General features: G+C 48.0%; 5 protein-coding genes and 1 non-coding gene across 6 annotated transcripts; 3 read left to right on the plus strand and 3 right to left on the minus strand.

Annotated features, from left to right (window-relative positions):
* Window positions 1-1,729: 1,729 nt before the first annotated feature.
* ONS95_013279 (uncharacterized protein) lies at window positions 1,730-3,586 on the plus strand (the record flags this gene model as incomplete). Its single annotated transcript, XM_058506921.1, has 2 exons — window positions 1,730-2,286; window positions 2,333-3,586. Exons 1-2 carry the CDS (start codon window positions 2,089-2,091, stop codon window positions 3,584-3,586), a joined length of 1,452 nt encoding a protein of 483 aa, XP_058357651.1. The 5' UTR covers window positions 1,730-2,088.
* A 919-nt stretch (window positions 3,587-4,505) lies between these two features.
* Window positions 4,506-4,598, minus strand: ONS95_013280. The gene has a single exon. It is a non-coding gene; the product is annotated as a tRNA-Lys (tRNA).
* A 369-nt stretch (window positions 4,599-4,967) lies between these two features.
* Window positions 4,968-6,009, plus strand: ONS95_013281 (uncharacterized protein; the record flags this gene model as incomplete). The annotated part of the gene is made up of 3 exons (XM_058506922.1): window positions 4,968-5,355; window positions 5,403-5,460; window positions 5,661-6,009. 3 exons carry the CDS (start codon window positions 4,968-4,970, stop codon window positions 6,007-6,009), a joined length of 795 nt encoding a protein of 264 aa, XP_058357652.1.
* A 339-nt stretch (window positions 6,010-6,348) lies between these two features.
* ONS95_013282 (uncharacterized protein) lies at window positions 6,349-7,014 on the plus strand (the record flags this gene model as incomplete). The annotated part of the gene is made up of 2 exons (XM_058506923.1): window positions 6,349-6,396; window positions 6,484-7,014. The coding sequence occupies 2 exons, from the start codon at window positions 6,349-6,351 to the stop codon at window positions 7,012-7,014; spliced, it is 579 nt and encodes a 192-aa protein (XP_058357653.1).
* Window positions 7,015-8,112: 1,098 nt separating this feature from the next.
* On the minus strand, window positions 8,113-9,482 carry ONS95_013283 (uncharacterized protein; the record flags this gene model as incomplete). The annotated part of the gene is made up of 2 exons (XM_058506924.1): window positions 8,113-8,968; window positions 9,031-9,482. 2 exons carry the CDS (start codon window positions 9,480-9,482, stop codon window positions 8,113-8,115), a joined length of 1,308 nt encoding a protein of 435 aa, XP_058357654.1.
* Window positions 9,483-9,820: 338 nt separating this feature from the next.
* Window positions 9,821-12,859, minus strand: ONS95_013284 (uncharacterized protein; the record flags this gene model as incomplete). Its single annotated transcript, XM_058506925.1, has 3 exons — window positions 9,821-9,905; window positions 9,985-12,592; window positions 12,643-12,859. 3 exons carry the CDS (start codon window positions 12,857-12,859, stop codon window positions 9,821-9,823), a joined length of 2,910 nt encoding a protein of 969 aa, XP_058357655.1.
* Window positions 12,860-15,534: the final 2,675 nt, after the last annotated feature.

The raw sequence follows: 15,534 nt of genomic DNA on the forward strand, positions 1-15,534 counted from the left end.
GGCTCAATGATAGCAAACTCTTCATCAGATAGCCCGTTGACGTCCCATATTCTCCGTCCGTGACCAAGATCTGCTCACTCCAAGAACACCCAAGATCTCATCACCAATAGGGGGGCAGTTGACAGTCGGATGCGGCGCTGATATAGCCGTGGGACGTTGTTACTCTCAAAGCCTGTCATCAAAACCTACTGTTGGACTTTTCGGAGAATAAAATCGCGTCTGGGGAACATTCCATGTGGCGCTGGTGTTTGAAACGGTCAAGAACATCACCAAATGTAAAGAAGAGAATTGGGAACACCACAAGAAGAAGAGGCATGTTTGATAATTTACAGCCACGACAGTCCTCGCCAGGAGTATTTTGACATCTTACAGTAATTCCGAAGCACAGCCTAGGAAAGTCTTAGCCGGACACTGGCTGGTAGGTAAGGGATGGTGATGTGCCCTGCAGATTGAGATCCGGGAACGCATCGATGCGGTTTAGCTCCAAACGCTGCAGCCACAAGGTTGATTTCATGTCCCTCACATTTGAAGATGTCACCAAACACATCCCGAACAAAACAACGTCTTGGTGGTCTTAAATCTTGAGCAGCAAGCTCTACCGAATCGGGCCAGCCACCACTGCCTGCCAGCTTCTTCATCTTCATCTCCATCTTCGGAGGTCACGGTTATAATATGACCACTAGGTCCTATGCGTGAACAGCGCCGAGCAGTAAGTCGTCTTGGTGAAGTCTTGGAGGACGACCTCCGAACCAACGCTCCGCCCTCCTCCTATCCATCTTGTTTGCCTTTTTCCTTTGCCCCCGTCACGCTTCCAATTGATAGAGAGTCACCTTTTAGCGCCCAGCCGGCACGAAACGTCCAGAGGGCGAATGAGGACAGACAGGATCGCGACGTTCACCTGAAAGCCCCCGTTTCGCCCAGACGCACATCGCCCTCCTTGCACGTCTCATCGCCGGCCGGTGCCAATGGAAAATGACTGGGGTGGGCTTGCAGCCGCGTTTCGCATCTGTCGCTTAGGGTATTTTCAGCCCAGTTGACGCAGTTCCCGTCCTGCTCTGCGTTTCCACTGTCTGATCATCCTTTCGCAAGCATCAAAGAAAGGTTAGCTCCAACAGTTTGGCTGGAAATAGCACCCGTCGCTCGCTCGCTCAACTCTGACTTCTCGGTCAACTTGCTCAAAGAGTCCTGCCCTGCCTGACTCCTGGGCTCAGCGCTGCACAGCACTGCACTGCAGGCACTGGAGTGCCTGCAGCAGGGTAGGCGGACGATGCGTGGCCATGGCCATGGCACCCCACTGATCTCATTCCTTTTGTCCCCCTCACGGTACGTACATACAGTACGCTGAGCTCACTGCGATCGTGGCTTTCAGGTTCTCGTCCTCTCTTGCTTTCCAGCGTCGTTGGCCGCGTCACTTTGCGGGTCCACAAGCCCCGGTCTCTGCCAAGACAATACAAAGCCCTCCTCCCAGACTCTGTGTCGCAGCGCACCTGGGAAAAACGCTTGGAATTATTTCATCGTCGAGTAACCTTTCGCTCCCAGATCTTGGGGTTTACTTGGCATTTCTAATAATCCAAGCCCTTTTGTATTGTATGAGGCGATCTCGCTACTTCTCATCTGGACTCTTTTTTTCCATTGTTTCCCAACTGCACCTCACCCCTCCATACAAACCAGCCCTCCCGCAAAGTTGACCAGGCACCGTCCACTAGGGCGACGTCAGCTTGCGGAATTAATAATCCTCTCATGGAATTCTGCTCCCTATCTTTAATTTGATTTTATCGTTTTTTCCTTGCACAGAAAATCCCTGAACGATTTTGTCTGTGTTGTCAGTCTTTACGTCTGCCAGCCAAGCCTTTCGTTACGCCTTTCAACGATACCCTTCGCCCAAACGAAATTGTCATTTTGCTTGTCAGTTAGCTGCCGTTTGCCATCTATAGATCTTCCAATTTTCGGCTTTCACAGCCGACACTAGACCTTCTAGTGTACCCTTGACCGCGTCATCTGGATCTTGGGAACCAATATAGTCGTGGAAGGCCCGTTACCAGGAGGAAGGGCGACATCTTCAAGGACAACTGTTTGAAATAGAGAATCATGAAGGGCCTCACGACGTTGGCCATCTCGGCGACTTTATTATCAACATGCACCGAAGCACTTCAGTTACAGAGGAGGACCGATGGACCAGCAAGAGTTGTAGGGTTTCAGATCGAGAGGAACACGATACGGAATCCTGTGAAGAGAGACAGATTACGGAGGAGAGCAGAGACTGTTCAAGCAACGCTGGATAATGAGGTCAGTTAAATAATTGCACGTTGAAACTCGGACTGACCTCTCCAAGGAAACGTTGTATTTTGCAAATGCGACATTAGGGACACCAGCACAAAGCTTTCGGTTACATCTCGACACAGGTAGCAGCGATCTATGGGTGAATACAGCATCATCGACGTGGTGTAGAACGAAAGGAAGCCCATGTGCATTTGCAGGAACATATTCGGCCAACTCGTCCTCGACATACTCGTATGTTGCGAGCGACTTTAACATTTCGTACGTGGATGGATCGGGGGCGGCGGGAGACTATGTGACGGACACATTCTCAATTGGGACATCAAGTTTGAGAAAGCTCCAGTTCGGTGTTGGGTATGTCAGTTCGTCGAGTGAAGGAATTCTAGGAATCGGTTACGAGGTCAATGAAGTGCAGGTTGGAAGAGCTGGAAAAGCGCCCTACAGGAACTTGCCCTCGCAGATGGTGGAGGATGGTCTCATTCAATCGAATGCGTATAGCTTGTGGTTGAATGATCTGGACGCGAACACTGGCAGCATTTTGTTTGGCGGAGTCGACACCGGGAAATACTTGGGTACACTGGAAACCCTTCCAATCCAGGCCGAAGGAGGGTTTTTTGCCGAATTTCTCATCACGCTCACGGCCGTGAGTTTTGGCAACATTGTGATTGCCAAAAATCAAGCACAGGCTGTCCTCCTGGATTCGGGTAGCTCGCTCACCTACCTCCCAGATGCCATGACCGAGGCAATCTATGAGCAAGTGGATGCTCAGTACGATGCTTCCCAAGGCGCTGCTTATGTCCCATGTTCGCTTGCTGACAATGCCACCACACTCAACTTCACCTTCTCCGGCCCAATGATATCCGTTCCTATGGATGAACTCGTCATTGTCGTCACGTCAGCTAGTGGTCGACAACTCACCTTCTCAGATGGAACCCCAGCATGCCTCTTTGGTATCGCTCCAGCCGGATCCAGCACCTCAGTAATGGGCGACACGTTCATCCGATCCGCTTACTTGGTATATGACCTTGCCAACAACGAGATCTCGATGGCCCAAACGAACTTCAACTCAACAACCACTAACGTGGTTGAGATAACAACAGGAGCAACCTCTGTTCCCGGTGCCACAGATGTATCTGATCCAGTCGATGCCGAAGTTGGGGTGGATACTGGAGTCATGGCTGGTGGAACGGCCTCGGTTGGCCTTGGGGGAACCGCAACTTCGAAAGCATGGGCGCAACGAACAGCAGCGCCCATGAACATAGGTGCCATGGCTGCCGTTGGAGCAGGCATATTGTACGCGGCGATGTGATAGACTTAGACACACCTGCAGAGTTTTGTTCTCTCTACTTTTCCGAGATTCAGAGCGGCATTTTCTGGACGGGCTATTTGAATTGCCTAGGATTTGGAGCGTGGATTGGAACGGTGCATTAGTTTGGCGTTTAAGGGATAAGACTTACAGGTACAGGGGACCTTTTGGAATTGGGATATGTGTTTGAAAGTTATGAAGCGAGCATTAGCATTTTTGACTGCATTGCATGGCATGGCATGGCATGGCATGGCGTAACGAATTCTGTACTATACATATCATCATATCTATGATGGATTGACTGAATATATGACGGAGAGGAATGTCTTGAAGAACATAATTTGCAAGGACTTCTATTTATTGCGGGATCGGCTTTCGGACCAGGTGGCTGAACGACGCGGTAGAAGAATGACTCTCGATAGGGATTTGATTGTACATCTGGAAATGGAAGATGTCAATACAGTAACTTATTTATGTTACACAGCTTCAAAATAGAGTGCACTTTCATACTGCTATCATAAAGTGAAGTCAGTTCAAACATTCGGTATTGGGGTTGGCCGACCCTCTTGCTCTCCAGGTCCCCAACAATGCTGCCAGTCATACCCAGGAAGCAGAGACCGAAGTGTCTAAGTATTTCCATACCGGGAAAAACAGTCGCTCTACCTTATTAAGGAGAGTTCTTAGATACAGGGAAATTGCTTCGCAATTGAAGGTTCATAGGCATGTCGTTCGTTTATCAACAGGTAATAGGCAGGTCTTAGCTATGGTGCAGCTCACCGCCCCGCCTGACAGTATTTCTGCCACCTCGCTTAGCCAGCACTACCGCCAGAAACTCCCAAAAGACTCTGCAACAAAAAATTCCTCATCCACAACAAAAGCAAAAAAGGAAGAAGCTCTCTGATTCAGAGAACCTCGGGAATTGAGCCCGAGGTGGGGCTCGAACCCACGACCTTGAGGTGTCCAGATGATGTATATTCATAAGAGCCACACGCTCTACCGATTGAGCTACCCGGGCAGGGTAGTTGTTTTGATGCAGAGATTATGCTTATGCAAATATATATAGTACTCTAAATTTTGATAGAGGCTGTGTGGGACGCTGACAGGGTTTCTTCGGATGCGAGTGGTAGCGGGACTAACTTAGTGTATATATTTCGAACAGGTACCTGCAACTTCCCCTCCAGATGCCGCAGAAGCGAAGTAGCGATTCACAATGATATTTTCATTTCCTGGCTCCCTTTAGCTACGCCTGGAAGCTCGATAGATCCATCTTTTCAGTCTGCCGTGAGACTCTCATTCAATTATTAGCATGCACATCCCCACCTCAACAGCACGCTATGATCTGAGCCACCTCACTCCACTAAGACTGTACTTCGCCAGGCTAGGTATGTCTGGACCAAGTGGTAAAGAATCTCCACACTATGATGAAAATATCCCTCCCAAGCTCTGCGAATTCTGCCAAGATACCATAGACCATTGTCCCGAAATTGGCGGCTACCTTGAGAAACTGAAGTTCAAACACTACCCCACTAGCCATGCCCTGGCAGCTTCAGCCACTGCGGGTTGCATCTTGTGTATCCATCTCATCCAGAGTGAGCGAGATGGGGATGAATGGGACGACACCACAGAATTACAAGCTGGCACAGCGATTCTAGAAACAACCCGCGGTGCAAGACCATCTGGTGACGATGATTTTGGTGATAGTCGCATCATTTTGAGCATCCTGCGACCTGGAAAACATGCCATCATCAGCATGCTCCCTACTCTCCTCTCTCGTAAGTCTTGTCATCGTATCTAGAGAGCCGGCTAACGCGAAGCATAGCGGCAATCCACAATCATCCACCGCTCAAAATTGCCAGCACGGAATCCAACTTGCCACTGTGTAAAACATGGCTAAATCGTTGTCAAATGCTTCATGAAGGATGCCACAGCTCTCAAAGTCATCGAACACCGATACGACTCTTGGTCCTCGGTAATAGAAACACACGACTATGTTTTTCAAATGAACTTGAAGTGACCCCGAATACGCTACTTTGTGTCATTGCTGAGGTTCTTTCTCCTTTCTCACACTGAATACAAGCAACATTGCCGAGGTTCAAGAGAGCGTTCCCGTCCAAGCTCTCACCAAGACGTTCCAAGATGCGATACGTATCACGTCGTACCTTGGACTGGAAGATCTCTGGATTGACTCCTTATGTATCATCCAAGATGATATTAATGACTGGAATCGGCAGTTGTCCTTGATGAGTGACGTCTATGGTGGCTCAACGATAAATATCGCTGCTTCCAGCGCTCCAGATCGCAGTTATGGTTGCACTTCGACCGACATATATTTTGGGGGCATCCTATTCAAAGCCAGTACTATGGTCGTCAATTACCAGCTCGCAATTACCAATGTATTCCTGATGACTTTGAAGAATATCTCCTAGCCCAGCCTCTATTTAGAAGGGCGTGGGTGTTACAAGAGCGTCTACTGTCAAAGCGTATTTCACATTTTACCCGTAACCAGGTGTTCTGGGAGTGTGAAGGCACTTTCAGGTGTGAGACCTTTTCAGATCGAACTCCTTCTCGCTTTGTTGACGCCATGAGCCATCTGGAAATCCAGCAGATAAACTCTTCTTTGGGATGGTCGACATTTGTTAACGTGTATTCGACATGCAACTTAACTCTTGCTAGAGATAAACTTGCAGAAATTGTGCAACGTAATCGGAAAGACGAATACGTTGCTGGTTTGCAGAAAGATAACATACTCTCTCAAATTCGTTGAGATGTCGAGGCTGACAGGCCGAAGGATCACGCCATATGCCGCTCCAACTGTAGGTGGCTGCTGACCTTTTTTTGGGCGGGGGGGCTTGTTACCGACATAAACATCTATGATATCTACTGACTCGTACTTCATCCAGTGGTCATGGGCATCAATCACCGGAAAGATAGAGTTTCCTTCTCTAGATCACAACAAGCATCATCATGTGGAGATCGAAAATATTGACATCAAGCACGCTACTGACGATTGTTTTGGTCAAGTCACAGCTGCTATCCTCCGCCTTAAATGTAAATCGATCATAAGAGTAAAGGTTCAGCTACCTTTCGCAAAACCTCACGAGACAATTGAACAGCTCCAAACGGCCTATCCTCCTGTCAGACTCAACGCCAGACTCGATGTAGCAGGCGGTGCAGAAGTGGGAGATGGGCTGTTGTGCATTTTGACACTCCTCAACCGACCTCTCTCGCAAGTCACTGGCCTGATTTTGAAAGCTGTTGAGGCAAATAAAGGCCAGTACCAGCGCATCGGAACATTCTTCACTCTTGGTTATCAGCTTCCATTCGTGCAGCAAGCATTTGAAATCCCTGCAATCCTGGTATCAGAAGCAGACTGTATCAGTATTCAATTGCAGGAGGACGGCTCCAACAACTATGTTACTGACAGTGTGTGACGAGAATATGGAGAGAAACTCAAACAACACCGAAAAAGCTCACGTTTCGGTAGGGCAGAATTCTGTTTGGGCAATTGTTCAATTTTGGAGCCTTGTCAGTCGCCGGACGCAGCTGCCACAAAAGCTAACAATGCCGCCTCCCACCCGGTCACCTGTTTGGATTTGGACGCATCCGGCTCTGCCACTGAGGCCTTCTTAATATTAGCAAACGTCAAGACATAACATACCTACTTGATTCAGCTGATTAGTTCATCATTATCGAAGAGCTGACCAGAGAGATCATCGAGGTCATTACCTGGTGTTTCAAAGTCGACTCGCTCGTCTTCACATTTCATTTGGACAAGGCAAGAGCAAAGTGTGCGTATGACGAGAAATTAGCTTTATAAATGGGGGTTTGACTGAGCATTGGGATAGCCTTGACATGTCAACATAAGTTTCTGTTGGCCTTTGTTTTCTGTACCTTTTGCTTTGCTTATTTTATGATACATCGTGCCTATGTATGAATCTGAAGCGAATCAGTCTCACCAGGTAGTTTACAGGCGTCAGAATAGTGTAGCATAGAAGTACCCCAGTTCTTATCGATCAAAGTTATCCTTTCAATTTATCCTCCGTGTTTACCCAACCCCTTTTCCATTCTTCCAAGCGAGAACGCCAAAACCCAACCAGGAAATCCCAGCCGCAATGGTGAATTCCCGAGATTTTGTTGCACATCGTAATGCGAAGGTCAAAGCAAAGTACACGTCAAGAAAGTGTTGTAATGGCAAGGGTTCCTATATTCAATACGCCGACTTCATCTCGCAAGAGCCATGTCGTCTGCAACGTGCAGTCTTGATCTCTGAACACCTGGAGCTTTCAATACAAACGATATTTATGTTTTCCCACAGAACAACCAAGAGGCTTTATTGTGAGTAGCAGCGAATAGACATGCAGAATAAATGACTGGTTCATCTTCCTCCGGCCACCCGTATGAAGCAATTCATACCGTTAAGAATTTCTCATCCTTCAAGATCGGGATCGGTCTCCTGTCTCTATCTCGGCCATTGATAGGTTCCTCCAGTGGTAAACACACCTCGAAAAACCACAATGTCGCTTTCAAAGTTAAGAAAGATCCTCGTCATCCTTAGGCGGGAGTAAAGCCCCCCTTCCCATACGTTTCTCCATCTCTCTCACGAATGGATCATCGGTCTCTCCCTCCCATGGATACATATCAGCACCACTCGTCCTCTTCTTACCCTGCTTCGCCTCTGTCAAAAGTATCTCCCTCAAATTCCCCATCTCTCTGCGACCCTGGATCAAAACCAGCGTTGCTACTTCCTTCCAAGGGCCTTTGTCTCCATGTCCAAAGTCCTTATAATATTCCCCACCCATGTCCTCTATTTCTACTTCCATCTCCGCCGCCCTAGCAACAGTTTCCTTCCACTTCGCCGCCTCAATCGGATCGCGTCCAAACGGTATCATTGTACACGTATACTTCAGCAAAACCGTGTTAAGCACAATCCGAGATACGCGACTATTGCCGTCCAGGAAAGGATGAATAGTGAGCAGCTTGTGGGAAGTTTTCGAGGCAAGTTGGTATGGGTCAATGGCCATTGTGGATTCCGATCTCTGGATGGTGGTATTGAGCTCTGTGATTGTTGAGGCTACTCGGTAGGGGATTGATGATGGTGCTGCGAAGGAAGAGAATGGTGTCCAGCCAACGTCATCGGTGCGATATGTGCCGCCATATGCCGTCGATGGATCACTTTCTGAGTTCTCCGCGTTTATGCCATCGGTTAGGATACGGTGGGTTTGTTGTAAAAGTGCTTCTGATAAGAGCTTGTCCTGTACGATCATTTGCTCGATGATGTAGAAGACCGCGTAGACATGTTGGATAACTTGACGGAAGGCTTGTTGCACAGCGTGGTAGCTCGTGTCTGCTCTCTTTTGAGATAGGTGGTCCACTATGGCTTTGTACCTGGAATAGATGAGCTAGTATTCTATTGAACAAAACCCTCCACTCAGGACATCGAGGCTTACCGAGCATCGTCCTCCCCAATCTCTGCTGACATCTCCATTCCACTTAACATATCATCCACCAAACTGTTCGTAACGTCGAATCCTACCCCAGCATTCTCGAGGGCATTACTGGTATGCACCATCCTCACTAAAGCATCTCGTAAATACCTCTTGTATTGCTCAAAAAATTCCTGACTCCGTTCAGGCTGCTTTCTTATGCCGCGAAACTCGTTCACGACTTTGTCAAAATCCTGAGCCAGCTCGCTGAACGCTTCGTCTGGATCAGGCGTGAAACGATTGTAGTCATATCCTGGACTCATATGGAGAATCACCGAGGGCAGATATAGATTAAATTTGATGTGCTGTAAAATCCCTGGGACATTGGGAGGTTTAGGTGACATTGAGACTGCGGCCGCTGGTGTTGGCTCTGCTATCTGCCTATGAGCCTGGGCCTGTTCTGTAAAGTCAAGCATGGTTGTTGAAAGTGAGAAATTGAGTTGAGGACTTCGAAGCTGAAAGTGATGAATGCCTAGAAGTACTTGCTTTTTTTGTTGTTGAGAATTACAAGGCAAGGACGATGCAATGCGGACTGGATGAGTCGATACTAACAAAACCGAACCAACGTACTAAGCCATACACCCAACGTGAGAAGAAAACCTTCCCTAAAATTATATCCACATACTAGCAGTGGAAGCAAGAAACCAGCTGGGTTACACTTTTAGCCTTCAAGAGGCTAATCAAGAGGGTTTGGATTATGAGTATTACGGCAATAAGCCTGAGACGCATATGTTACATATCCGGTATGCTATGATTATAATGCCCACTCGTTCCTATCATCCGTATCGAGCACGAACGGCTCATCGATGCGTTTTATCGCAAAATCGCTGCAGAGAATACTGTTCACACACAAATTAGTCAGCGAGTGCCGTGCTTCCTTTGAATAGGATAAGAGAGCGACAAACAAGAGGTACCTACCAAGCACTAGCCACCAACCCATCTAATTCCGCAATACACCTGTCTCTCTTCGCACCTGTCACCATTCCCTTGCTGACCAAACCCTGCAACTCCCTGATCCGCTTGCTCTTCCCTATTCCAGCCTGCTCCATTACTTTCCGTCCCAGACAGTCGCTATGGAATGCGTGCTGGCAAGGAAACACGAAGAACTGCCGACTCAGCAGAGGTAGCCCACAATCGTAGCACTTCTCTCCCGGCTCAACAATAGCGTATCGATGGTCTAGAGCTGCAATATCAATCTTGATATTCGTAGCCGTCTGGGAAGATTCATCCATCTCTTTTTTCAGACTGTCGATATTACGACTGTAGTCTTCCAGAGCGGCACAGATCTCTTCTTTGAAATCATCGATTACGACAAAATCAGGGAAGAAGGGGATGAGGTCCTCGATCTTGAGCAGGTCGCAGCGTTTCAAAAACTCAATAGCGGTTTTGATGCCATTTGATTGCGATATAACTTTTTTGGCTACTGCTAGCCACAGCTTCTTTCGGAGGGCGGGATTGGAGACTGGTCTATCGGCCACGAGAGATGCAAGGTCGATTTCGGAATGCGCGAGGGCAAGCTCGACGGCTTGGAGGTACTGACCCATTGTGCTGTAGATGTGGACACATGACTGGACACGGGAATGTTCAATGCACAGTCGTAGGGCGAAGTCAGAATCGAAACTTGGTTCATCACCTTGAGATTCCAGGTATGAGAGCAGAGCTGACTCGTCCTTCGACGGGTGAGATGCGTAAATGGAGATGAGTGTGTTGTGGACAGCTGCATCTGTCGAGTTAAGCTGGTTGATGACGTGTAGGAGGTATCGCACCGCTTGATTCTGGGACAATGGTCCCTGGAAATTCCTATCGTAATTAAGTAACGCCGGGATCAAATTTCGGGGTTTCAGATCGGAGTGTCGCATGAGGATATCTACAAGGTCGACAGCGACATGTGTGATCAATCCACTGCTATATCGATAGAAGATCTCTGGCTCTGTTTGCTTCTTCAGAACGTCCAGAACTTCCATCCATCGTTCTCTCTGCATCCAGTACCCAAGAACATAGTTGTAGTCGTTAACAGCACTGGCAAAAAAGAGTAACTCGTCTTCTCTCCCATGGCTGCTGATAATGTCATATGTAGTCTTTCGATCCAAATCTGACTTGTACTTCTTCACGAAGTCTTGAAACTCGGTTCGAATGGTGTCCAGCTGATCTTTCGTCTGGGCAGGATTGAGCGTTTCCGACAGCTCAGCCTTGGTGATGATTGTGTCATCGAGCGAATTGAGCTTGGACATGTATATCTCTACCAGCCAACTCGCAATCATGATCCTTTGCATGACCGACGACTTCTTGTACGTTGTGATCTTTGTAAGTAAATACTTCCGTAACGCATCTTGCTGATCATTGTCGACAAATATGAGTGCCACTTGCTCAAATGGCTTGCTACTCTTGCCATAGACCCCAGCCGCCTCGAGGTAAGAGCCTTTGCTGACCAGATAATCACCTGAGGCAGTAGCCACAGCATCTTTCTGACTTGGTCCCCGAGCATATCTTAATGCAGCATCGAAATGCTCTGTCTTCAACATGACCTTCCAAACGTCCCTATCCTCGTCCGTGACAACGATCTCATATATCTCTTGGGTGGTGAACAGCCAGAAAGTGTTCTTCTGTTGATCTGCAAAAAGACCTAGAGCCTGCTGTCCCGGATCTAGAACTACTTGGTCAAATACCACTTCATCGTTGAGTCGATTGATGGCAATCAGTCGTCCGCCCACCAGGTGCACAATGTGCCATTGGGTCAATACAATCGAATCAATGGCATCCTGGACAGGTTTTTTCCGACCCTTGGCAAACTCCGCAGCTGGAAGCTGTGACTTAGGCAGCAGTTTTGACTCTGCAAACACTTTGGTGCCTAGCTCAGTCGTCGCTGGTGACGTGAGCAATCGACCATAGAAAGTTCCTTGAGAAGAAAGCCATGCAAATATCCTATCAGGAGCCAGACTTTCTAACGAATTTGAGTCTGGAGCGTCTGGAGATACCACTAGGGATGAAGGCGCAGTCGTGGACACCCTCGAGATCTCATGCACTACCGGTTGTTCTGTATCAAACAGCTTAGTGAAAATTGATGCTCCTCCTTCATGGCTTGTCCTCCCAATCTTTCCAACAAGATGTATGAGCCTGGAATGCGTAGCAATCAGGACTCTTCGAATATCCGGCTTTCGTGCATCCGTCACCCCGTCCACAAAGAGCCCAGTAATGGAACCATCTGGGTACTTCAACAGCGTCTTCAAGTACTTGTCTTCCTTTCTGTAGAATTCCGTAGACGTCTCGATATATGCTTCGTAGATATTGCCATCAGCCGCTCCAATGAGGATCTCCCTGGTCGAAGTGGTTGGTAACGCTGGATTCCATGCTATAGTCTCGATTGACACACCACGAAGTCGGGATAGAGGCCTGGGCTGTCGAGATTGTGTATGGAGGTAGTAATTCTCTCCCAGCGCCGTACATATAATCAAGTGGGACGCAGTAGGGTCAAGGAACATGCGCCGTATCACGCCAACCTCGGAGGTCTTCTTTGGTAAATCGATATCTGGCCAATATCAGCACCTGGCCCTCATATTATAAGAGAATATACCGTACCATCGATATCCGCCGGATTATCTAAATCTATGCGCAGGATCCTGCCATTTGAAAGCGCGAGTACCAGGACATTGTTTGCGACTTGCGCGGCAACGAAGTCGGAGGCTATCGAGAACTGGAGCTGCACCCGCTCGACATTGAAGATAGGCAGCGCAATCTCGTTCAGGTCTTGTAGGTTTCGTGCGGCTACGTAGCCGTTCGAGGGGTCGAGAGCCATCCGTTATGGTGAGTGAAGCTACCTCATGGTCCTTGGGGGGAAGCTCGAGGCTGCGATGAGGTCCAAGGCTGGATGTCATAGCTTGTTCGGCGGACTTTAGAGCCGCGTCGCGCATGTCACGTGTATCGGTGATGACAAACTGCCTTCAAGAAGTACTACTATTGCTATAATATAATGGCTTTATTAATTGCTTTAATCTCAAGGGTATTTCGTTCGAATTCTATCTTCTTCATTCATCGGAGTGCATGAATTATGCTTGATACCTTCTATGTTTTGATTCCGGCTCGCTTAGCCAGCCCTAAAGCCCGTTTCCATTTGCCTCATGGACTCCAATTCATAAAGAGAGCAACATGCATCCAGGCCGTAAAGGTAGGTATCCAAAAAGACACGGTAAGTCTCATGAGACAACTCCAACTGCATTTATATAACCAGCATCCGAGGGCATTGAGTTGACCGAGGTAGAGCCACTGTCTTCAATCTGCCCTCCGTTGGAGCGAGGCATACTCGAGTTGGCTGAAGACAAATAGCCTCTACCAATGGCAAATATCAGAGTTTCACAAGCCATTTGTCCCATGGTGATGATCAGTTGGACGACTCCTCACATCGTAGATAATCTGTTGGGCTGTTTTCCTCATTTAGTTGGCATGGTGGGTCTTTGCGCGACAAGATAGGCAGATAATGCAGAGCATCCCAACCAACCTTATAGACGATGCGAATCCAGTCATTCACCCATTACCCTTCATATATATCTTCGCTAACAATACTGGGCGGTTAATACTCCTCAAGCATTGATGAGCAGGAAGAGCGCTTCGGTAAAAGTAAGGTAGTCCAATAAACTTCTTGGGCGAGAGGCTGAGTGAGTATCGAACGATATGTCTATTTAAGAAGCTCCACAAGGGATACTGGCATTTGTGATAGCTCGTACTGTCAGGCCAGAACCAAAAACCATAACCACAACGGTATTGAAACGTCATGTGTGTGGTTGGCGAGGCATAACGAGAAAGCTTCAAGAAAGCCTCGGCCGATCCAGGTCTACTCTCACAACCTTCCACATCCCTGACTGCGCCACGCCCCTGACTTTCGAATACCGAACTGAAGACGAGAACTCAAGATTCAACACAGCAAGCGGGATTTCACGACAGCCAAAATTATATTCTAGCAAATCCATCAAAGCGTTAGGTCTAGACCAGCCATGCTATCATCACAAAGTTGACACTCCCTTCAAACCCAAGAAAAGGTTAATATATGAGCATCCCGAAGTCTCGCTCACTCGAAGGTTTGTAGCATTATGAGCTCATATTAACAACTTGAGCAGACTTTCTGTATCCTCAGCCGTCGACGCCTGAAACGATTGTTATTACTCAATCACGCACAGCTTCCAATTAACAAGGAAAGGGAGACGAGATACTCGGGAAGAAAAGTCAAGAAATGTCAATTGAGGAAGAGAGGATGTGAAGACTCGTGACAGGAAACCTCTTTCAGAAACCTTAAGTCAAAGTGCAAGGTTCTCTTCGCGAGCTCATTGTTCTGCTTCGCTGGCAACGTTCAATTCTGGCCGTGAACCACTTGGAGCCCAATCCAAAATTTGGCCTTGCACGTGATTGACCGTTTGGCATTTCTGATGGTTGCTCGAATTTTGGGGCAAAGGAAGCTCGCCTATGAGGAAGAAAGAAAGTATCCCAATTAAAAAGCACTGTACCAATGCGCTCCAGAAGCAATCAAGCCATGAGCCTATTTTTGGAATACACAGTAATGCTATTGCATGCTGTGAAACGCAATATGATTGGTTATTGGTACTGGCTGGCTCGTTTGCCCTCACGCTCCTATCTCAATCTCGGGAGCAGTGTGGGATTTTGTGCATGATACGGCACGGCACCGCACCAAAACTTGCCGACGAGTACATCTTCTGCAGCCACCCCGTCGGAGCACATCGCATCGCGCGGCCCAAACACGATCGATGGCATGTTGATGAGGGCATTCGCAAGATCATGGAATGTAAAATGATAGTGCAAGTAGACAGAGCTTGATTCTTCCGAGATAGAGTGAGCCAGCGGACCTGGTTTTTCTCAGCTTGGGCCCTCTGTGCAGGAAGGTTCTCCAGACTCTTTGACTATTTTGTCACTTTCCGTTCCTGCGTCTGAAAGAAGGAGTGGAAACTCTCTTGGTCTTTTTGCCTCTCACCGCTGCATCTCACGCACACGAGCGGAGTATCTTGGAAAAATATGCTTTCTTCTCCACGCTGGGCGGATCCGTGACTTGAGGCTAGAGCGGGGATATCCCATAGGAAAAGTGGGAAAGTTGCTGCTGGTGCCTTTTGTTTCGTTTCACCAGTTGAGTCCCGTTGACCGCTCTTGTATCCGTGCTCACTGGTAATGGAGAAACATGCTGGACGTGTGCGAAGTTGCGCGGCTTTTGTTCCCGCGTGAGGGTGTTGACGTATGTCTTGGTTTGAGGACACTTTTGGGTTCCTGGAATTGAGGTTGTTGGAGTTATTTCGAGATGTTACTCACATGGTTTGCCCCCCCTGAATCTCAACTTCTTTAGTTAAGCGATCAGCTTGAGATTGGCGAAACGGATGTCCTTCATCATGATCTAAAACAAGATCGTTGCAGCAACCTGCAATCTCCAGAACACGGATTTAGTCCGGAGAGCCTTGTGAATATAGCCCACAAGGA

Source organism: Cadophora gregata (assembly GCF_030347475.1).
Source record: "Cadophora gregata isolate MNR1 chromosome Unknown scaffold_7, whole genome shotgun sequence".
Taxonomy (NCBI): Eukaryota; Fungi; Ascomycota; class Leotiomycetes; order Helotiales; family Ploettnerulaceae; genus Cadophora; species Cadophora gregata.